Below are 24,207 nucleotides of genomic sequence, written 5' to 3' on the forward strand. Positions count from 1 at the left end.
TGCCTAGGAACAAAGAAACTGCCATGCCAGATCAGACTATTTAAGCAGAACCCTACCACTTCTAACAACTAAGAGTGATAAAAATCAGACACTGTAGAGGGTGACCCTCTCCCAAACGTACTCTGAATACGCACAGCACAGTAGAGGTAGAAGGTGAATTTTCTCTCACAGAAGCATCCAGCTCAAACTGGAAGCAGAAAATTTGGTGGCTTATTTAAGCAGCAAGTTTAAAATGTCCAGCATTATGGACTTAGTTAAAACACATAAAATGATATTTTACCTTAGCTAAGAATAGTCAAGGTCAACAACAAGCTATATTTTTTTCCCCTCAGCTATATTTTGACAAGATTAAGAGAGAAAATGGTCATCATTTCAGATGAAAAAAAATAAAAAGAGCAAGTCAAATCCTGGCCACGCTGTGCTTTCACTGTTCCCACCCAGCCCTGCACTCCATTAAAGCACTCGTGCCCTTCTGTGAAAGTCACCAAACAAAGGTGCTACAAATTGATAAGCAGAGGTAAAACTGATGAGCTTTTGCTAATATGCTAGTACTATACACTAATATGCACATAGTCAAAACTTCATTTTCACAGCTCATCTTTGGTGTCTCTAGCAGGAGCCAAGCAGCAACTGCAGAAAATGCAGCATAAATATCTACAAAAAGTTTTCTTGCAGCTGAAGTATCTGACAAGTCTTCCATATCTAGTAGATACATTTTCAAACAATTTTCAAGCAAGCCACACACCACGTCATTACTGAATGCAGAGGAGATGAACAGCAGCATTTCCTGCTTTTTATTTTTATAAAAACAGGGTAACGGTAGTAGAACTAATCCTGTATTTGGGGATGCAATAAGTCACCTACATCAATTTCGGACACAAATAAACATCACTTAAAGGGTCTGAATATTTTAAAATAACATTTTTAAGGTCATAGAGAAGAAGGGGTGTTTTGCCTTCATGGATTTCCCCAATGTAACAAGAAATTATACTACAGTTACCACTGAATCACTATTTGGATCTTTTTATATAAACCAAATCAATATACTGTCAGTACAGATATGAGATAAGAGGTCTGAAGCGCTTTATGTTGAAGCTGCATTTCCTAGTAAAACAACTCCCTCCTCCTTCTCTTCCCGTGATATAAAAAGATAGCTTGTAACGTTCAGCGCTTTTAAAGAAAATATTTGTTCTACTGCCATGACAAGCTGAATGCTTGAGAGATTAAAGAAAAAAAAGTAATATTTACATTTAGGACTTAACAGCAGAGTCAGTTTCCCTTCTCAGCTTCATTATGATGCTCATGCAGGTCTTCCAGCATAAACAGAAAGTCTGTTCTAAAATAAAGTAACTGTAACACCAAAGAGACTGATAGGGGGCCTTCAGAGCAAGCACAGTATCTTTTGACTAACAGTAGACCCTTACAGGAAAGCACAACTACCGTATTTTAAAACAAAACAGAAAACTTCCATGTAATACATTATTTTGATTATGACCCTCAGTTTGACTCTTAATAAAAGTCTGGGCAACAGCTGCATGCACAAACTTAATGTGTAATATGCTGTCTCTCAGATACAAATTAACCTCCCTCCTTTGGCTAGGACAAGTCAATTAATATTACAATAAGGTCAGCGAGGCATTTAAAGTTCTTCATACAGCCTGACAAAGTAGTACTTTGTCTAACATCTATTCACTGGTAACACAAGAGATACTCTACATGAGTATTTATCTTATATTTCTGGAGAACAATCACTATCAATGCTGCTATGTATTTTCAAATTACAAATTCAAAGTAGACTATCTCACTAAAATACTAAACAGAAAAGCACTTAGCATTTAGTATTTTCTATGATTTATTAACATTCCTAGTCGAACGTCAGCAAGCATTTAGGATAAGGTTTTTAACTTCTACACACACTCAAAACACTGACTTACCCAAATGCAGGTACTTAAAAGTAAGCAAAACTGTCCATGTGAAAGGAAAAAAAATTCCACAGCTGCTCTGTCATTGCTGCTGTGGGACTGACTAGCAAGGATGGACTCAGTGTTTCAGCACTGATGTGACATGCATTGACCTTCCTGAACCTCTCATACTGACCCTAACTCCTGCTTGCTATCACCATGAGACTCTGAGTTCCTTTAAACGTGTTCCAACACTGAGTCTTTATTTTCCTTGAAAGCCACGAAACTGGTTACAACTGTACTATGAGATGCAGTACATTATAATTTTATTACTCGATAGAGACAAAGATGGTGCTGAATCATAAAAAGATCAGTTACTCACTAAAATTCATACATTATTCCCCCTTCAAAACACTGAAGGTTTCCCACTAATCCTTTTGTAAGTAGAGAGGCATTTCTTATCTGTTAGAACCACACCATATCAAGTATTTTTACACTGCCCTAGAAATAGACCAAAATCCATCTGAACTGCTGAGAATTCATACAAACAGGACATTGGTCTAGAGATCAGTTCTTATTACAGTAGTCCCAAGATAAGGCAATCTTTAGAAAATATCCTCGAGGTTTAGTTGACATAAGACACAACTAAAAAGAATACATGTCATCTGTCCAAACTGGAGCTTGATTTCTTAGGAGGTTTAAGTAATTAGCCAAACTGTAAGGTGGCATTCAAATAGGTCCTTGTCAGTTAATCCTAAATCCTTAAACTACATAGTCCACATCATATAAAAACTTACAAGAAATCCATATGAAATTGTCAACTTCACAACAAAATGACACCATCACTACTGCAGCACCTTCCCACATACATACCAGTCAGACATTGCAAGTGCACATTTAAGCTAAAATGTGCTCTGAAGCACTTAAACTGTTTCATAATGGATGTGAGTTCACTGTCATCCCGAATACTTCTACACATGTCAAAAAGGCAGAATATGGGCAGTTCTCTAAAACTTCAAGAAGGTAGACTTATCAAACAATACAAACGGAAGGCAAATATTGGCTACAAACAGTAGGGCACTAAATGAAACCACTGAAATACGTCACCTAGAGACTAAAGCACCAAAAAGTTACTTTCTCTCGGAAAGAAAGAAGGTTTATGCTTGAAAGCCTTTCTGCGCCCTTACTAAGAATCAAAGAAAACAGTCCCACGCTATCACTATGCTGCAAATTGGACTTAGACTTCGTAAAGTCCTTTTTTAATGCAAAACACAAGCAAAACAAACAAACAAAAGCACAACAAAAAACCCCCACAGCTCAGTTCTGTGCAGCAAACTGCGAGGACGGTGCAGGAGGCGCCCGGAGAGCCCCCGCGGCAGACGCACAGCCGCCCGGAGCGCGGCGCGGCCCGCGCCCTGCCCCGCACCGCCGAGCTGCGGGCAGTGACACCGGGCTCCGCTCGCCCCGACACCCACCGGCGCACACACCCGCCCCCCGCCACCAACTCACACTTCAAAGCCCTTCGGGACTCGGGCAGAAGTTAAACACAAAAGCACCCCCCGCAAACGCACCCGCCACCCCCCGCGGCTTGGCTCCCGCGCAGTTCGACTCGCTGACAGCTGCAGACGGCCGGCGGGACAGCCCGGTCCGGCCCGGCGGCCGCCCGTCCCTCACCAGGTGCCCCCGCGCCCCGGGGGAAGGCGACAGCCGAGGGCTGCCTGCCGCGCCCGAGCCCTGCGCTCCGAGGGCGGCTCCCGCCACCCCCGCATCCGCTGCCGGCCCGCGGCGAGGCGGCGTCCGGGCGCCCACGACGGGGAGCAAAGCACCGGAGACCACCCCGAGCCCTCCCCGCGGGAACAGCCACGCCGCCGCTGTCACTCGCCACAGCCCAGCGTCGAGCCCCACACGTCCCCCATCCCGGCACTCCCTCACCTCGCGGGGGGGGACGGCTCCATCCTCCGCTCCGCGGCGGGGTCCGTCCCCGCCGGGCTCCCCGCCGGCAGCGGCTCCAGAAGCTCGGCGCAGCGGCTGGGAGAGGCAGCCGGGCTGGCGGGGCTGGAGCGCGGCGGCCTGGGCAGGTACTGGAGCAGCAGCGTCTCGGGGGGCTCCGGAGAGGAGGAGGAGGCGGCGGCCGGGGCGGCGGCGAGGAAGAGGGGCGCCTCGGGCAGCCGGTCCAGCTCCACGCTCCGCACTTTGCGCAGCTGCTTCCGTCTCCAGTCAGAGCGCTGCTCCCGGCAGTCGCCGCCCGCCTCCCGCAGGAGCCCCTCACCGCTGCCGGCGACGCTCCCCGAGACCGCGCCACCCTTTGGGCTCCCGCAGGCGGCGGCGGCCGCCTCCGCGCCGCTGCCCGAGGGTAATCCCGACGACGAGGTGCGATTCCCCGCCGCCGCCGCCATTTTCTCTGGCGGGTCACATCGGGCTCCCGAGGATCGCGGGGAGCCAGCGCTCCAACCCACTGCGGAAACGGCGCTGCCTGCGCAAACGGCGTAGGGGGGGGGGGGGGGAGCGGGCGCGGATTGGTGGTGGCGGGCGGCGCGGGGCGGGGCGGCCGACTGTAGGTGCAGCGGGGCGGGGCCGAGCGGCGCCCCGCCCCGCCCGCCCCCGCGCAGGTGTTGGCGGTCGGAAGGAGCGGCGCCCGCGCGCCAGGGGCAGGGCCGGGCTCGGCCGCCCGCGAACCGACGGGCCGGGCAGCGCCGCACCCGGGAGTGCGGAGGCGCCAAGCGGGGAGGGCGTCCCCGCCCCCGCCCCCACACGACCCTTCCCACGTGTGGGGTAGCAGCGGGTGCTCCGGCGGCCCCGGGGCGGGGGACCGCGGCCACTGCTCGGTGAGGAGCTGAGGCGCGGGGGAGCGCTTCCCGAAACTGGGGCCGGCCTCGGGCTGCGCCGCGCCCCAGCTTGCAGCACCCCGTTTGTGCGCCCCCTCTCTCCAGCACCCTCAAAACTTCCCCAGTCGATGTCTTCCCTGGGAACCGGCCGAGGGGCGCACGATGCCCGCGCTGCAGCGAGTCGCTGAGCAGCCGCTGCTGTGCCCAAGCCTACCTGCTCATTCCGAGATTTGTAGGAAATCAAATGCACATCCTTGCCTGCAGCTTTCACGCCTCGTTCCCTGGGCTGCCCTCACTTGGCAGGCGCCGCTTCACCGGTCTGCGGGTACTTCTCCATGTCTGTAACTACTTAGAAGCACTAATGTCTGGTCTGAGCACACCCGTTTCCATACGCGCATACGTTCAGATTATAGCCTGCCACATACACCTAGCGCTGCGGCTGTTTCCCAAGAGACTGGGAGCGAGCAGAGAGGCAGGAGACATCACATGACCAGAACCTTGGGGAGGGCCAAGTAAAATTTACTCTTGGTCTAGATTTCCATTCGATCACAAGTGGGTGGTTTTTCTTTCAACCTCGGAGCTGCAGAGAAGGGACTTTATATCCTGCAAGAACAAAAGGGTGTACGTTACTGTCAAAAAGGTGTTTTGCTGGCGCTAAACAAACCTACCTATTTGAACGCTGATTGAGATGAAAGGAGAACTGTATGTTGCCGTGTGTACCAGGTTGCTTTCAGGATGGTATGATTTTGGATATGTTGGATGCCACACAGTTCAAAGTATCCAGTCTGAATATTTTAGGCTCACTTATCAGAATTTGCTATGTATCCCCCAACTATAATGTTACTAAGCATCTCAACAATGATTATTAGCGTGGTCACTTTGCTGGCGTCACTGCTTTGGTCTGAAGCACTGAGTGAGAAGTACCTCCTAACAGAAGCAGATTCCTCTTTATATATGTGGATCAGACACTGATGTAAACGTAAGGTCTTTGCTGAAGGATGTGATAGCAGATTGGAAGAGTTCTTTCCCTCCAGACTTGCTAGAGAAAAGCCTGAGGGGACCGTTTGTATTCCATAAAGGTGCAGAATAGCATTAGTATGCACATGCCCTCAAGGTCACACCAAGTGAATCACTTAGGTCACAGGTGTCAAACACATGGCTCATGGGCCAGATCTGGCCACCCTCCTTGTTCTATCCAACCCAGCACTTACCTGCTGGCAGTGTCCCTTGTCCCCAGGCTCCTGCCAGCGCTGGTCACGCGTGCAGCATGTGTGACACGCGTTGCGCTGCAGGAGCAGAACAGCGGGAGCTGCGACTGTAGCTAAAGGAGAGCAGTGAGCCTGTGTGAGAAGAGTAACAGGTGACACTGATGGGGGACACCAGTAACTGTCTCGGAGCATTGAAAGATGAGAAAGACAAAAAATTAGTTGGAGGGGTAAGGAAGGGGGAAGGGGAATGGTGGAATAAAGAGAAAGTTCCTCATGGAGCGTGACAAAAGGAGAATTATCAGTAGGCATGTCCACCCCCAAAGGAACATTCTCCTTATTCCACCATGGAAGAATGAGAGTGTTCGTGCTGGGGAATGGCATTAAGGATAGTGTTGCTGTCCAAGGAATTGGCAATGGGGGAATAAGGAGAATGTTACTGGGATAGATGGAGAAGGAGAATTGATGCAGAAAGAGTGGCTGCAGTTTCTGGAGGGGGAGGGTTGAAGGAAAGGTGAGCTTGTGTGAGAGGACCTGACTATCATTTAACCTGGTCCCTAAGGACATCTTGGTCTTTTACTTAGGTGGCACACTATACCGTCTTTGGTGAAATAATTTGAATCCCAATGTGTCCAGTAAGAGAAAGACTGATGCAGAAGGAAGGCAATGTAATGATAGATGGGAAAGTGAATAAATATTTGTGTTTCAAGGAGAAAAAACAGTATGTCTGTTGTGTTATGAGACAGAGTCGGTGATAAAGGAGTATATTGGACATAACTGAGTGGCAAACACAAGGCTCACGGGCCAAATCCTAAAATTACATTCGGCCCTTTGAAGGCAACTGTGAGGCTGATGTGGCCTCCAGTGAAAATGAGTTTGACACCCCTGACTTAGGTAGTCTGTCAACAAGCCAAGCTCATGTTTTTCAGTGAAGGATGCTGTGAGGAAGTCAGCTGAGTGAATTGTCACCTTGTAAGCAGGGTCCTTTTGGGATGAGCAGGTGATGTAAATATCCTCTTGTAATGTGCAAGACAGGGATGTACATTTAAAGAGAAATTAATTCTGATTTTCCTAAAGATGGTATTTGATGCTTATTTAAAGCCTCTACTATAAATTAGGGACAATATACTGGAAGATTCCTAAACCAAGCCTTGTTGTCAAAATGAGGATGTTACTACATGCGGGGAAGAACAGAGCAAAGTATGTGCTCTGTAGAAGTGGCATGAGATCAGCTGCATGCAAATACTGAAATAGATGGCTGAAACTAACTCAAATTACTACTGTTTGTTGGCAGTGCAACCTGCGTGTACACAGGATCCTCTTGTCTTCAAAATAAAAGAAACACACTATTATGTCTCTATTAAATATTTTCAAATATTCTCCTCTGCCATAAATAACATACACAGAAAAAAAACCCCAAACACACCAACAAAACAAACAAGCAAGCAAATCCAACCCTATGCTTTTAAAGTATTCTAGACAGAAAGAAGAAACCAACCAAACAAACAAATAAACAAAAAACAACCTGAAACAAACAAAAGAAACAACCAAGCAAAACCCACCCAGTTTTAAGAATTTACTAAAAACTTATCACATGGAGGAGGAATACAGCTTTGAATAGCAATTAAGTAGAAAAGGATACAGAGAAGAAAAAGTAAATCACTAGTAAATCTAGGAGGTAAGAGTTTGTGAACATCCTTTTGGGCTGACAGAATCATAGGGGACACTTCTCCCAGAGTGCCAAAGCTACAACAAAGCTTAAATGAGAGAGAAACTTGGGAAATTCAAGGCAAAATGTCAGAGTGGCTATGAGGTACTGAGGAATCTGTGTGTGAACTGAGGTGAAATGCTTGCTGGAAAGCAGCTAAGAACAGGGCAAAACATGAAATCCACAGATGGTGGAAGGCACCAGAGTAAGAAATAATTAAGTGCAGACAAGTGCTGTCACCATCCCTGTTAAGGCACAACTTTGCCTTTTTAGTAAGGCCAGCACTATCAAGGTTTTGAGTTACTTTTGGATAAAATGGGAAGTGGAAAAACCTCACTATTTAGTCAATGAAGAATACATGGCATGCATTATAAGGGCTGTCTATCACCTTATTATTGGCTGAAATTCAACTGTAATAAATTACATTTCATCTGCGATCCTTATATTCACCTTATTGTTTCAAATGGACATTTCTCCACTTTGCTGTGACTAGGTCAGCACAGTGGCAAACACACCTCATTCCAGAGCACCAGCTAATGTGAGTTGACCTGATTGTAAAAAGCACAAAATTTACTGAAGAATTCAGAAAAATACTCAGTTACCTCTTGCACATATAATTTCTCAGTCTGTCTAGAATACAGGTCTGGAGGGTAACATGAGACTTTCAGCAGTTTTCACTGGGCCTGTTTCCCCTAAGTCACAAGTAGCAGCACCCAGGGTTTGTTATGAAACAGAAGCCTTTGGCCTCAAATTAACATCGTGCAACATTTGGAACATCAACTGTTGTACACAAAGAAACTTCTGTTAGGGAACACAATAAGTTTTTGCAAGCCAAGGAGTTTCCTTGTTGCACAAAACCTGTAACAGTGTCATGAATAACCAACAATTTTCAACATGCTAGAGATAGGAATCTGCCATGCCCGTGAATACATAACCTAGGCATCATCGTCCGCAAACAGAATAAATACAAGAGATAATGCAGTCTGTAGCTTCTGGTCTTGACTAAACATGCAATAAGTGCTTTAATACTGTATACAAGCTAGATTCTCCCGGTCTTGTTCTTCTGTGTAGAAAGACTTATCCCCGTACTGATCTTCCGTTCCTTCTTTCTGTTGTGAGAAAGGGAAAGCAAACCTGCTCCTAAGCCATAATCACTTCCTGTTTACTCCTCCATGTAATGGAGAAGTCAAGGCACCAAATGAAGACACAGAGTTTAAGGTTATTTTCATTCTTTTTTCCTAGGATGTGCTGAAAATCTGCTGGTGTCTCTGTTGGAAATCCTTTGCTGTCTTGCTGCTGCTCAGTTCTAACTTTATAGAACAGCATAACAGGTGTACGTTTTAGAAGTAATTACACCTCAGAAAAGCATGATACCATATCACTTTTTAGGAGAGAAAACCAAAGTAAAGCAGGAATCTGTTACATGGAGTTTTGCGGGTTTAGTTCAGACACTGTGAATGTCTAGTCTGGCTGTTTTTAAGTATTTTTCTTACTAGTTTACCCATTAATTTCAGCATTGATTTCCATAGAAAATGTGTTTAAATATTTCTTCCCTCACATTTCAGTTCACACAGAACTGAACTCTTATTAGAAATGTATTTTCGAGCCACAAAGCTTAAGATTACCTCTTGACCTAGGTGTCAGACACATTATATAAGAGGTGTACTTAAACCTCCTTTTTCTGACGAAGCATGTAAGAACGGTTCTCTGTTTCTTTTTAAGAACAAACAATACTGATGTTTCTTCTAACAGCCCTTTATGGTCTAGTCACATTCATCACAGTTAATCAGTTTTGTTTCTGTAGCATTTATTGGTGAGCTAAGGAACATTTTGGTCTATCCACCAAATGGTTGAAAGCAAAAAGGTGATCTGTCCCCACAGTTTGCAAGTATGAAAGATACAAGAAATGGAGTGATCTGCAAGCTAAATTGCAATCCTCATACAGTGGAAGTCTATCTCCTGCCTTGATTTTTTTTTTTCTTTTTTTGGTCATTTGTTTGTACATCTTGCTTTAACTATTAAGATCAGTTCAATTTGTGACCTCTGGTAGTCTCTAATTTGGATATTCTTCTTGACTGTGCTACAGAGGATTTTTCTTGCCTCGGATAAGTCGCCATCCTTTCGTGGCTCAATTTTTCCCAACTGTAACTGGGTAACAAATATGCTTATCTATCTCAGGCCTGACACAAGGCTGAGGGCTTTTATATTTTTGAGTTTCCAGGTGAACCCTTGCTCTAGGGAAGAATAGTGAGCAAGACCTCTTAAAATTCTTCTTGCACATCACTTATGAAGTGTAACCAGAATTGTTGCAGGTATCAGCTCTTTTTCTTACATTCTTCCAGATTACTAAATTAAAAACATAGCTCTCACCTAGATCAGCAGTGACATGTGTGGTAAGCACCACTGTCTGCTGCCTCTCCAGGGGAAGGGAACTGTACCATTTCAGACTCAGGAGACCAACAGTAGCTTAGTTTTCCTTTACCCTACTGCTACCACTGACTGTTACATCACTTTCAGACCAGAAAAAGGCACAAGCATAAGCACAGCTGTTGATAAACTGTGGAAGCTTTTCTCCACTGGAAGCTAGAGTCTTCCAAACTACAAGGGAACAGATTCAAGAGTTTAATTCTTAGTTTTGTCTTTAAGGACAATGTAGCAACATGCTGAAAGGGAGTGTGAAGGGTCAGATGGAAGAAGGACCACTTCCTCACTCCCACCAAAGAGGACCCCACAGTTATTCTTTTCCTCTACCTGTTGTTCTGTTATCCTGCCAGCAGCAGAATCATGCAGTGCCAACAATAAACTGCAGTTACTAGAGGACAGTAACATGACAACAGCATAAACATTCAACCATCACCAAATATAAAAGCAAGGCTAAGTTTTGTTGATGTGTCTCAGCATGGCTGTGGGCTGCAAACCAACAGCCTCTCATGATCAGCATATCCAGCACATACCACACAAGCTATGTGAGAATCCTGGAGGAGCAGACAAGAGCAACATAGTTTGACAGCTACCTCTGGATAACTGCCTCCCTAAATAATCACTAGGGCAAGGAACTGGCAAGAACTCCCTCCACGGATGACGCTAGTGTCTTTCTCCAGAGCTGGGCATATCTGATTAATCATTTCTGGGTGTAGCCATGGCAGCCAGCCTGGCACATTATCTCCCTTCTTTTTATTTCTATTCATCCCACCCTGCCCCTTTAGGAATAATGTCTGTATGCTTTCATTCACGATGGGTAGCAGTGGTGGCGGTGGTGTTCCTCTTCCTAAATCTAGCAGGCAGACCCTGTCAAGGTCCTCACAGCTGTCAGAAGGAATAAGAAAACTCAACAGTGACATTAGTGCCTAGTTCATCATACGATCACTTAATGTCAAGCCTGTTAATTGCATGGCACCGTGGCAGAAGCGAATCAAATAGCTTTTTGCTGCAGTGATGCTGGGAAGTCCACAGATCTTAGAATCATAGAATTATTTTCATTGGAAGAGACCCTTAAGATCACTGAGTCCAACCACAACCTAAACCTAGTACCAAACCATGTCCCTAAGAGCCTCATTTCTACAGCTTTTAAACACTTCCAGGGATGGTGACTTAACTACTTCCCTGGGCCGCCCATTTTAGCTCTTTTCAAACCCTTTCCGTGAATAAATTTTTCCTCATGTCCTATCTAAACCTCCCTTGGCACAACTTGAGGCCATTTCCTCTTGTCCTATCACTTGCTACTTGGGAGAAGAGACTAACACCCTCCATGCTACAACCTGCTTTTAGGTAGTTGTAGACAGCGATAAGGTCTCCCCTCAGCCTCCTTTTCTCCAGGCTAAACAGCCCCAGTTCCCTTAACCACTCCTCATAAGACTTGTCCTCCAGACCCCTCACCAGCTTTGTTACCCTCCTCTGAACTCTCTCCAGCACCTCAATGTCTGTCTTGTAGTGAGAGGCCCAAAACTGAACACAGGATTTAAGGTAGGGACTCAACCAGCACTGAGTACAGTGGAACAATCACTTCTCTAGTCCAAATCACTTCTCTAGCCCGAATTCCTTTTTGGTCATTCTCAGGTGCTTCTGTGGTATCTAACACATCTATAACCTTTGTGTCTCTTCTGTCACATGGCTCTCCGTCCCCTCTCTCCACTCAGATAGCAGACCTTGCTAGCCTTGCTAGCACCCCATGCTAGCATGCTGGCATGCCACCCTTAGGTTTGCCTCTGCTGTGCCTGATTTTCTCCCCTTCCCCTTTCAAATCTAGTCTTAAGCTCTTTCAATGAGCCCTGGTATGTCCTGCCCAAGGACTCTTTTTCCCCTTTGAAACAGGTGCATCCAATCTGTCCCCAGCAGGCCAAGTGTCATGTAAATTGACCCATGATCAAAAAACCTCAAATTCTGCCGGGGACACCAGTTGCCAGGTATTGATCTGATGGGTCTTCCTGTATCTTTCCTCATCATACCCTGCAACTGGAGGGACAGAGAAGAACACCACTTTTGATTCCAGTCCATTAACCAATTGTCCCAAGGCCCTGAAATCCCTCTTGATTGCCTTTGAATTTCACTTTTCAGTCTCATCATGGCCTATCTGAAAAATTAGTAGAGGGTATATATCTGAGGACCTGACCAGGGCAGGAAGTTTTCATATCTTTAACCCTGTCTCTAGGGAGGCAGCAGGCTTCCCTCAGAAGTGCGTCTGGTCTGCATATAGAGCCTTTTGTTCCCTTTAGAAGGTAGTCTCCTATGATCATGCCCCGTCTTTTTTTCTTAACAATGGCTGTTTCAATGGAGGGTAAAGGCTGACTTCTTCTCTGTGGCACCTCCAACTGAGTTGAACCACCTTCCTCAATATTGTTGTTTGGTTCCAGCTGTAGAGCCTCATGCCTGTTGTGCAAGGGAACCTGGGAAGGTGGAGTAGTCACAGCAGAGACCCTTCTCCTCTGGCCCAGGTAGAAGCATGCTGCAATTGCCCCTGATCCCTTGAGTTACTATGTTCCAATGTGCAGAGAGAGGGTAGGGAGTCCTCTGTACTGTGTGCCTGGTCTACCTGCTGGGCTTGCCTTACGGTGTGATTCCACTGGTCTTGAAAATAGTTATGGGACCTTTTATGTCCAAACAGTCAGATCTTTATCATACCCACCTTTTTAGAAAAGGCTGCATCATTTTTTTCCTAAGCTCTTCAATTTAGGTTATTCCCTCCAGTAACTACAGTAGGTGCAACACTACTTGTCTGTATGTCAGTGACTGTCCTGCAAATGGTGTTTCCAAAGCCACTTCATCACAGTGTCCCAAGCTGTCATCCGAACTAAACATCCTCCAAAGCCAGGTCATGTGGACATGAGTAGTAGGCATTTGCCTATCCTGAGACAAAATATTTTAAACATTGTATTGCCCCAACAGGATTCTCTTCTGCTCATACATAAGTAAATAAGAGCCCAGGAGTGTTTCCCTCGTAGTTTTTGGAAAAAGAAATCTTGCACTGGAGAATTCTGAGAAAAGTAACTTCTCAGTCTTACTGTATGGTTGGAATTAAAACCAAACTTACCTTTATACTGCATGAGCAGTTGGCTCCAAAATACAATGAAAGAAAATGTATATTTGAAAAACAAGTTCCTTACATTTTCTTGAGATCTGATTTACTTATAAAAAGGTATTTCAAAAAATATTCTATCTACTTCTTGAATTTGGTTGCTGTTAATTTGTCATTCATAGGGTTCTTGCTGTTCTGTATCACAGCTTCCTTTGCTACACTCAGTTCATTTACATTTTTATTATGTTCATAGAGACTAATAAATCTCAACTATCAATAAATCATCACTAAATAAATCCTCTGCTTTCTGCATACTTACCTTTATTCTCTTAGATATTGAAATAACATAAAATAGATGTTGTATTAATTGATAATCCTTGACATTTGAAAAGTTAATTTGCATATAATATAAACACATGTATACTATACATATATATATTATATATATATGCAGCTTCTTTCTTAGATTGGTTTTATATTTCACTATTTTATTTTTGATCATTTCATCCTGCTGATGTAACCTGCAAACCTTGTCAGGGTACAGAACTGAGCTGACTTTACGTGCTCTACGTGTTTTCACTATGAAAGGCCTTGAGAAGCAAAGAATGACCTTGACAGATTATGTTTGTGTGGATTTGGGAAAGGGCATTAGTTTAATGCTTGCCAAGGCAGGATATATGATTTACTTTGACAGATTGCCTATCTTCCTTGTTCTTTGTGGTTTAAGCCAAAACTTTTCAGATTTTGAACAAAGGCTTGCAAGTCCCAAGAGCATAAGTGACCACTTACTTTTGGAGGTATTAACCACACCAGCCACTGCCAGTGAGTTGTATAACTGCTTTTCAAGGACAGTGCCTTAATAAAGTTAATCGTACACAATACTAACAGTGCAAGTCGGATCACTTCAAAAATACATATCACTATTTTCTCTTGAATTTCATTAACAAGTGAACACCACTGAGCTGCTGCTATTAGTTTCCCATCCTCTAGACAGAGGATTTTCAGATTATTTTATTTACAAATGTTAACACAAATTTCATTATATTAACTTCATTAGTTAGTCTCTGACATCTTAATCATAAAGCTGCATGTATTGTCTGCTTTATGTTGAAAAGAACAATCTTCCTTTTAATTTCTATCCAAGATAAGAATGTGTATTAGCACATTTACACATTAGTCACAAAAGTCTTGAGATTATAACTCTTTGTTTGCTCTGTTTAGCCAGAACAAAAGATCCTTCTGAGAACAGTAATGTACCTTTCAGTCTACAGTAAGAACTACTGCAGGCCCCTTTCTAATACCTTCTTTCACCTTCTGGATCATACCCATGTATACTTTCAGTATACAGAGATACCAAATGTAAAAATAAAATGCTGAGTGAATAAGCTAAATAATGAAAATAGCACCTCCCCTTATTTTTCAGTTCCTAAAGCCAAAACTTTTGGAGTTATTTCAAAATTCCTTTGTATATTCTAGCTCCTCATATTTACAATGAATTGTGATGATATATTCCTTCTTTTTCACAGAGAACTCAGATTTATTTGTGTTTAGTTCAGTGGAAGCACTTACACAAAACTGCAGCAACATTAAATTTTAAGTATGAGGAAAGCCGAGCCGTCCATGTCAGTTAAGCTACAGGCAGAGATTCAACTCATTAAACTCTAACAAAAAGTACTTTCGCTTTGTATATTAAAACAACTTCATAGTTCAGATTAATCCTTTATTCTTTTATACTGTCAGTTAGATTTTAATAGAGTAGATTGCTATTCACTGCACCACTAATCAGTACATAACTGTCTTCTTACCCTGACTAGTAGAGTCATGTCCTTTTCCACATTTCCAAAAATCCCCCCAGATTTTTAAAATTCAACTTAATTTTTGGGAATCTTCTGTCTCAACAGAGTGGTCAGATGTATACTTCTACAGAGTACTATACACGTCCACCAGAATCTTCTCTTTCAGATTTTGAAGGATTTGGGATAGTATATCCATTAGTACATGAGAGTCTAGATATCATAGAACATCACAGCTCTTCTTTTCACCATTCTGAATTATCCAGTGTTTGAAGGAAGCTCAAAAGCATCAGAATAGTATAACTTGAGAAAGTTACGAAGGAAGAATGTGGCAAATTGGAAATGCCTGCAGAAAGACGAAAATCCTATTTTTTAAACCCAGAATTTCCCATCACATGAGTGGTATAAACAACTTATTTCTGTCAAAAATTAAACAGGATTATTTCTCAGGGGGATTGGACTAGATGATCTTTTGAGGTCTCTTCCAATCCCTAACATTCTGTGATTCTGTGTATTAATCAGTCAATGAGTGCAAAATTCTTTGTACAGTGTTTTTTTCCCTTAAATTTCTCTTTAGTTCTTATTTTTTGTTCTAAAGCCATTACTCATAAGAGCATATTAGAAAGATATGTAACATAAACCTCTGCCTCCTTCCTCCTTCCTTTTTTTTTTTTTAAAGTACTGAAAGAAGAGAACCTAAATTCCGGTGCATTTTGATGATGTCATGAAAGCCAAAGTTGTGGCTATAAAAAGAAAATGTTTCTATTTCTCCTTCCCCCAACAAAGCAAGTCATAAATAGCTACAATTTGGAATAATAAAGTTTCATATATGAGACTTATATGAGCTTTATAAACCTGTCAATTAATTTGTTTAATATTAAAACCAACAGTGGATTTGATGTCAGATATGTGTTACAGAATGATGTGAGGGTGTTTATAATTTGTGTTGGTACATGGAAAGGCATTCCAACCACCTTATTTTAGCAACTGTATCGCACCAAAGACAACAAAAGCTTTCCTAAGATTGAAGTGTATGATGCTTTCAAAGCAGGTTCATTATGAATATTTGGAAGGTCATAGGTCTGAATTCCACTGGTGTCTTGCATTCTAGTCTTGCTGCAGAAGATGGGAAAGTATGAATGAAAATTTTGCTAGTAATCCCAGGCTTACGGTCTGATTTTCTGAGTGCTTTGGCGTTCATTGCTCTAAAAGAGGATGTATGGAAGCATCAAAATTACAGAGAAGAAGAGGGGAGGGGAGGGGAGGGGCAGGGCGGAGAAGGGAACGGAAGGGAACGGAAGGGAAGGGAAGGGAAGGGAAGGGAAGGGAAGGGAAGGGAAGGGAAGGGAAGGGAAGGGAAGGGAAGGGAAGGGAAGGGAAGGGAAGGGAAGGGAAGGGAAGGGAAGGGAAGGGAAGGGAAGGGAAGAGAAGAGAAGAGAAGAGAAGAGAAGAGAAGAGAAGAGAAGAGAAGAGAAGAGAAGAGAAGAGAAGAGAAGAGAAGAGAAGAGAAGAGAAGAGAAGAGAAGAGAAGAGAAGAGAAGAGAAGAGAAGAGAAGAGAAGAGAAGAGAAGAGAAGAGAAGAGAAGAGAAGAGAAGAGAAGAGAAGAGAAGAGAAGAGAAGAGAAGAGAAGAGAAGAGAAGAGAAGAGAAGAGAAGAGAAGAGAAGAGAAGAGAAGAGAAGAGAAGAGAGAAGAGAAGAAAAAAAAATCTGTCCACATCTCCTTTGCAATCTCAGCTAAGCTTTTGTAGAGCACTAGTTATGACCCAGATGGCTCTACTCCAGTGAGAAGGATGCTGTTACCATTCCTTCCCTGGGCCCAGTGAAAGCAATGAAGTCCTCAGTTGCCCAGAGCCCAACTTTAAGGGTTCTGGATCTTGTCCTTATGAGAAGTTCAAGTTTAGAAGAACCTCTTAAAAAATGAATGTTGTTTTCATTCAAATGAGACAAAGATAAATCAAAATATTGTGTGTCATCTTCCCACATGTCTAATGAAAGGTGTGTGGCATATTGTGTTAGTACTGATATGAAGATCTCTTTAAGCAAAGCACTAATTGCAAGATAAAGTGTCAAGGTTGCCCCACAAATTTAACATGGTAATTCTCTGAATATCCAGACTTTATTTGTGTAACAGCAATTCCTTAAGCACAGGCAAGTGAAGGAGCTTACCATTACACAGAAAACTCGTGGCCTAAGATGGAAGTGAAATCAAATGAGACCACCTGCTCTGGTCACTAGGCACAGGCACATCTCGCTGTGGAAAGAGAAAGAACATACGGGGCTTCCATCTCATGGCTTGGGCTTCCTGTTTGCCTCAGCAACGAATGTTTTGAAGAGAGAGATCTAGTGCTCTCTTCAGTGCTTCTTACTTTCCATGCCATTGATTGCAGTTAAGATAGGCTGGCTGGATACTGTGTCTCTTGGATTCAAGCATTAAAATACTCTTACCAGAATCCTTACAGACTCATCTAAAGCAGAATGTGTTGAACTCTCTTTGCTGCAAACACATGTACTTCTTCCACAAACTAACAGAAAATTATCCAGGATTCAATTAATTCATCTAAGCCATTGCATTTTATGTTACTTATTCCCTTTGCTTCTTACAGTCAAAAACCTCCACACTAATATTTTTAAGATCTAATAGTTTTTGTTAATATGAGTCAGATAAGGGGGGTTGGGGTAGCATGATAGTGAATCACACAACTTTTTTGCACTTTCAGAACATGCACAGAAATTACAACTCCTATCACAAGACACATTGGACAATGGACATGGTTCAATTTGCACTAGGTCCAGGTAGCAGAAACCATGAGAAAGGGGTTAGGAAGTCTGCAGAGTAAGGAGGCTGTGGTGGCCACACCCTCCTCTTTGCCTGCATCGGGATCAGAAAAAGCAAACTGAGCTGGCCAAGAATGAGTTGATTCAGCATGCTCTGCTGAAGAGCCTCTTAAGCTGTTCCAGACACAACTATGAGGAAGGATGACAGTGACAACACCATTGATCCTTCAGGCTAAGGCCCCCCACCCTGATTTGGACTTCTGCCAAAATGAATCATCACTACTTTAAACATACTAGGAAGTCCATGTCTGGCACAGGTTGCTCTTTCGTTCCTTTTAATTGTTGTCTGTGGCTGCGTGATCTACTGAAAGTCGCAAGTATGGTTTATATGGCAGTACAGAATAATGTGTGGCTGAACATTGGGTAAAAGGGCTGGATCTCATTTGCTATTACATTTGTATAGCGTGATCCCAAGTTAAAGCAGGAGGAGGTGGAAGGTACTGAGAACTGGTTGCAAATGAAATGCTTGCTTCTAAGAGTTTTGCTCTGCGCTACTTGACGTACAAATATACTCCGTTTACCTTGTAGTTACTACTTCTGGCTTTTTCTTTGGTCTTGTTTGTACCACATAAATGGCAATGATTTACCGAATCACTTTTTAAATCAGAGCAGTTCTCTTGTATGAAGACTGGGATCTCCTCTGAGTAATTCCCAGAGATAAGATCTTTTATTTAGTATGAGCAAAGTCTCTCATTTAGTTATTTTTGTTAACAGATCTCAAAGCACTTTTTATAAAGTAGGTCACTGCCATTTACTCTGTTTTGCAGATGGGGAACAGATGAAATAATTTGCCTGCTGTGGGCAAGTAGAAGACTGGGAATAAAACCCCATGTCTGCCCAATTCAGTGTTTCAGCCACAAAGCCACATGGGGTTTTCAAGTTTTCCTGCCATTAATGTGCTTTGAGGATCACATTTCTGCTAACCTTGTAATGATGTACCAGTGATTTCATGGTAATCACAATCAACTTGAAAAAAATACAAAATAATAGGTCTTATTTGATGGACTTAAAAGTGGTTTTTATGCAATGTTAGCTCCCAACAGAGCCTACATCTCTTAGAACTTACTTTTTGCCATGCAAAAATATTGGAAGCATCTGTAACATGTCTAGAGTCTCTCTTCCTCCATCAAAGTCGGGCCACAGAAAATTCACTCCAAAGTTATGGTCACATGATAAATAAACCATCTAACAGCCAAAATACAGTGCTATAGTGAAATCTAAATCAGCCAAAGAATGAGCTAACAAAAAATTTAACAAGGAACAAGAAGCGATAAAAATTATTATATTGAATATTGTATTGAAACACCACCTCATTTTCCATCCAGCCTTCAGGATGCAGAGAGAAGCTTAGCTTATGTTTTCAGTAAGGCTGTCATAACACTGACCTACCAGGTAGTGGGCTGGTGGTGGATTAAACGTTCTACCTCTGTCACTGAAACCTGAGGGACATCGTGACACCTCCGACCTTGGAGATTTCAAAGGCTCAGACAACACTACAACTGACCTGATTTAATGCTGGCAACAGTCTTGCTTTGAGCAGAAGTTGGACTAGAGAATCTCTAAAGAGCCCTTTCAAACAACGTTTCAACAGTCCTACAATTTTAAACTCAGTGTGAATGTAACGGATCTTGCATTTGCATTGGCCTGGAGCATATGGAAAAAAAGCATGAAAATGGATGAGATCTTACAGCATTGCCATGTTAGTAAAATTCTTCATGTCAGAAAAACAGAAGTACTTCATTTTCTGTGGTACACTGTCTGTTCTGGAAGGAGAGGAATTAATCAGGGTTTAAATATTAGCAAATTTGTGTTATGTATAAGGAGATGCTAAAGCTGTTTATTATTAGGTAGCAGTCATTAACAGTTTAACAGACGAACAAGGAGGGGAGTTTATGGTATGAACGATACTTAGCTCTTTTCTGGATTCTGGTATTTGTCTTTCCCTTTGCAAGAAAAGGGAGAAAATTGCAGACTGGCATAGGTATTGTGATCTGTAACCTTTTAATTTGTCTGATCTTTTTGCCCAGTACTTCTAGAGGCTACTAACTTGCAAGAAGAATAAGATGATGGGAAAGCTACCACAGTCTCATATTATTAACAGTGCCTTAATTGGGAAGACATTTACTTCTTTTGTCACAGGGAAAAAAACAATGCAAGACAAGTACAAATATTCATGCTATATGCTAGTTACGGCGTAGCTAATCTGAAGCTACCATTTTCACGTATATACTATTCATTACTGCTAATTAGAGCCAGCCAGAGAGTTAGGGAACCATTTTCTACCTAGAAATGTAATTGCATCTCAAACAGTGTCCAGCATATAGTTATTTGGCTAAATTTTGTTTGGGTAAAGAAGCCCCTTAAGTACTCTGACAATACCCAGCTCTGCTGTTTTCTATATTTTTTTTCCTACATATTTTAAATTATTTATTTCATATTATAACATATAAATTGATCATATAGCAGTTAGACCTAAAACAAAATGTCTTATCAGAGCAAAATGTATGCGTTGATTTCAGCTGAACTTTTTTCCTCAGATTTTTCTTTTGGAATTTTAATTTTTATTTCAAAGGAAAGACAGATTTTGAAATAAACAAGTTCTGTCAATGGACTGCTGTGCTCAGAACTATTACTACTGACATTTGCAGGATTCTGGAGAGCACTTACAGAAAAATGAAATCTTGTCTTCCTTTAAGTCACTGGGAGTTTCTACTCTGACTGCAGTGGCAAAATTTCGGTAGAAGTACTGTTTTTTAAACAAACGAGGTGCTCATGTTCAAGGTCTTTCTTTGGGGACACCTAAAATATATTTGATTTCAGACATTTATATATATCATTGTACAACTGTGAACAACATTGGTATATTGCTGAGTTTTCCCAGAGCAGTTGATGATGAACGTTTGCTGGAGCATCAATAAGGTAGAATTAAGATGGACATTTATCAAAACTATCAAAGTTATTTTGCTTATAGTGAAATTTAGTGGAACTTATTGTCTCCTGCTAAGGTCATGCACAGAATAGTAACTTACTAGAAGAAATACACGTAAATCAAGAAAAAATCAGAAGAAGACAGGATCAACAAGAATACATTACAGTTCTTGTTAAGCATGGATTCATTGTGGTTATTTCAGAACTCTAGAAATCACCACTTTAGATATAGAAAAGCAGAGAGATGCTAGGATGCTAGGAAGACATATTCAAAGTTATGGGGATTTCTCTCTTGTTCCCTTTTTTGTTTTTGTTGTTGTTGTTTTTCTGTCCTGAAAAACAAAATAATGTACATAGCAACCGATACATATATTTTTTAAGATGTTAAGGATCCTGCTGATTTTTGTTGCTACAAATATAATATGTCATCATTTTACATAACTGTTCACAGTATAGTGAAATGAAGAACAGCCAACAAGCTGTCAGCTCATAAATCTGACATGACTTGATACATCAAGAAAAATGGATATGCAATGAATTAAGTGAAATTTCTAGTTCAGTCATCTTGTTTTATTGGAAAGTCTGAAAGTTCAAAGTGCTTTCAGAAGGGTAGAGTATGTGCAGGCTTTGTGGTACTGTATATTTAAAGAAGAATGCAGCACAGGAAATTAAGATATACATGTGGAAAATCTTGCTGCAAACAAAAATTTGCAGGAGTAGGCCATGGATTTCTAACTGTTCACATTTAATGTTTCCTAAAATGTTGGTATATGAAGAAATCTCTTTCAGTGCTTTGTTTTAAATTAAATAAACTTACATTTCTTATTAATCTCTTTAGTTTGTTTTCTTTTTATACACAGTGATTTCCTTTTCACCACATAAAAACCAGAAAGTTTTGGGACAATAAACCTCTGAACACTGGCACTGGAGAATACATTTATTCTCCTTTTATAGCCTTCTGAATCATGAGTTGTGTTACACTCAAATCCTGCACTCTGGTCCGGGTTATCTCTGTGTCCAAACTGAATTCCCATTGCACGTGACTAGTCTGTTGGGAGCAGATCTGTTCAAAACTTTACCCAACTTCTGAGCCCAGCAGCTTGGGTTCAGCATCATGAAAGTTTCTGTCCCTACAGTTGTGTCTATTCTGTTTCTTGGATGGCTTGCCTAAACCAAATTGTACCATGACCGTGCTTAAAAAGCCAACCACCTCTGCCAAGAGCACTGACTCCTGGCTGAGGCTGGTGACTCTAATATGGCAGTTTGATCCATTTGCTGCAAATACATGTATGTAGTTGCTATCTACAGGGAGATATGCCATGTTGTCCCCACCCTGAAGATGTCATGTTCTGTCAGATGGCCCTACAAGCATTCTCATCCTCATGATAGTTCTTCCCAGTGCAAACCTCACTGGTGCCCATGGCACATGAGCATGAAGGACAGGAACTGCAAGAGATCCTGGTGCGATCATGCACCAGTAGAATTCAGGAGAGAAGTTGAAGGGCCGGGGCTTGGGGAACCTGGGATTTTTATGGAGCTCTGCATAGACTTACCCACCAGGGAGGGACTGTCCCTGCACATATTGATACCCATCTCTGTCTGCTGTGGCTGGCTTTGGCAGCCACACGAGGGAAATTTTGATGGGCAGGGTTTGAAAGCAACTGAGAGCAGGATATGCTGGCATGGAGTGTGTTAAGCAGCCAGGTCCCTTCCCTCTGAAGAGATATGAGCTAACATAGGTTGGCAAAAGGGCTGGACACAGCCCAACTTGCCCTGCAACAGAGCAGTGGGACACTGCAACATCACTCTCCTTTCTGTCCAAACCACTTCTAAAGCTCCTTCTACCCAACCACAGTAACCAGTAAACAAAGGTAAGAAACAAAGAATCTACTTGCATTTTAGGAGTCAGTCACATATGAACCGTGTGTGCAGAGTTTTAACAGTCCAGTGGCAGAGCCTTCAAGATTGGAAGCCTGGTTTCTTCCCTAATATCTGAACCATGTAAATAAAGGCTGTGACTACATGCTTTTAAACATAGATCAAAGTCTTACTGACTTGAAGTTGTGATGCACAAAAGAATTACTTTTTCTGGGATTGGAACATCAAAGACATTGAAGAAGGCAATTCAGATGACTGTCACTGCAGCACTGTTTGTATTTGTGACTTTTAATCTTTCCCTCTGTAAAGAACGAGACAACAATCCAGTTTAATATCTGCAAAGAAATCACTGTACCTGTGTGCTCTGTAGTGATAGCCAATCCTCTGGCTGTGGCAGCAGCAGAATGCTAATGGCTAGCACAGCTCACTGCAAATCATGGACAGGTCCTTGTTACAAATGTACTGATAGCTACAAACCTGCCCCACTGCAGGCCTAGGACAATGGCAGTGACAGCAAAGCACAACATGCTTCCTTTTGCTTTGGGAAGCCAAGCAACACAGGCAGCCACTTGCCAGGTGAATAGCAACAGCCCGAAAACATGTTTTCCAGCAGCAGCTCCCCTTCTTTGGGGTTTCAACTTAGTAATATGGTCCCCCAGTCACTTAAGTCTGTTTCCATCACCTGAGCTATCCTGTCTGTCTCCCAGAAGGTGGCAAAACCCAAGTGATCTCATGTGTTGCTGAGAAAAAATTTAAGAAAGCTTTAAGATTTCAATACTTTAAGATTTATCAATTATACCTCATATCAAGGTCTTGCAATTATAGTCAGAGATGAGTGTTAGTCTTATATCTGTCTTGATGGCAATGATATGAAAATGTATTTTTGCAGCAACCTCCCTCCTCCCTAATTTTCCAGCAATATTTAAAAGGAAATGTAAACTAATAGCAATGCCTGTGGCCAAGGCAGACTAGCTTGTCTGTTGCCTCAGCATTGTGAAACTCATGTTGTGAAAGAGTAACTGAAGGAAGCCTAGCCCAAAACACAAAAGAAGCAATTTGTGCTACTGACTTGAGAAAGAAAACTATCCAGACACTTTAAAATTAAGTAACACACTGGGATCTTTTAACTTATTTTTGTAATTATTGCCAACCACATTCTGATTTCAAATCTTCATGCTATACAAAACTGCCAGCAGTGAAACTTGGCAGGGAATTAGTGGCTGAGAAAGACAGAGAAAATGAATCACGATCATGTGGATACAATGCTGCACATAGTTAGCCCTAGAAGTTGAATATTTTGTAAATGCAGGGTAGCTATGCAAAATTTCAGTATACTTGCAATTACAATGTCTTCATATATTTTAACAACCTATAACATAAGAACAGTTCTACCAAAGTAATTTTGGAGATCAAAATTCAAGGGTCTGAAAGGGAATATGCATTATAGAGTCTCTTAGAGCAATCAATATCTAGTAAGTAATGTGAAAAGGAAGCTTCCTGAGTTTAGACAAGCTGAACCACTTTCAACATGGATTAAACTGGTTTAAAGGTATGCACACTCTGGGTCTACACTACTTAAAATTGAGCCAGTTTTAGAGTCTATTAAGATCTATATGATCGG

The 24,207-nt window shown here is 42.3% G+C and overlaps 1 protein-coding gene across 5 annotated transcripts in view; it reads right to left on the minus strand.

Moving 5' to 3' along the window:
* Nucleotides 1–5,179, minus strand: part of MAP3K1 (mitogen-activated protein kinase kinase kinase 1) — a 62,760-nt gene extending 57,581 nt beyond the window's left edge. Inside the window, exon 1 of one of the 5 annotated variants that reach the window (XM_071802822.1) lies at nt 4,985–5,179. Coding sequence is in view for 3 of the 5 variants with exons in the window: in XM_065860882.2 (XP_065716954.1) it covers nt 3,834–4,297 (464 nt within the window). In the remaining 2 variants the exon portion in view is untranslated. Of the gene's footprint in view, nt 1–1,934; nt 2,158–2,774; nt 2,801–3,833; nt 4,351–4,940 lie in introns of those variants that run through there. The other 4 variants (XM_065860884.2, XM_065860882.2, XM_071802819.1 and 1 more) reach the window with 4 other exon arrangements.
* Between the last annotated feature and the right edge of the window lie 19,028 nt (nt 5,180–24,207).

This window comes from Patagioenas fasciata, chromosome Z (assembly GCF_037038585.1).
Source record: "Patagioenas fasciata isolate bPatFas1 chromosome Z, bPatFas1.hap1, whole genome shotgun sequence".
NCBI classification, from domain to species: Eukaryota; Metazoa; Chordata; class Aves; order Columbiformes; family Columbidae; genus Patagioenas; species Patagioenas fasciata.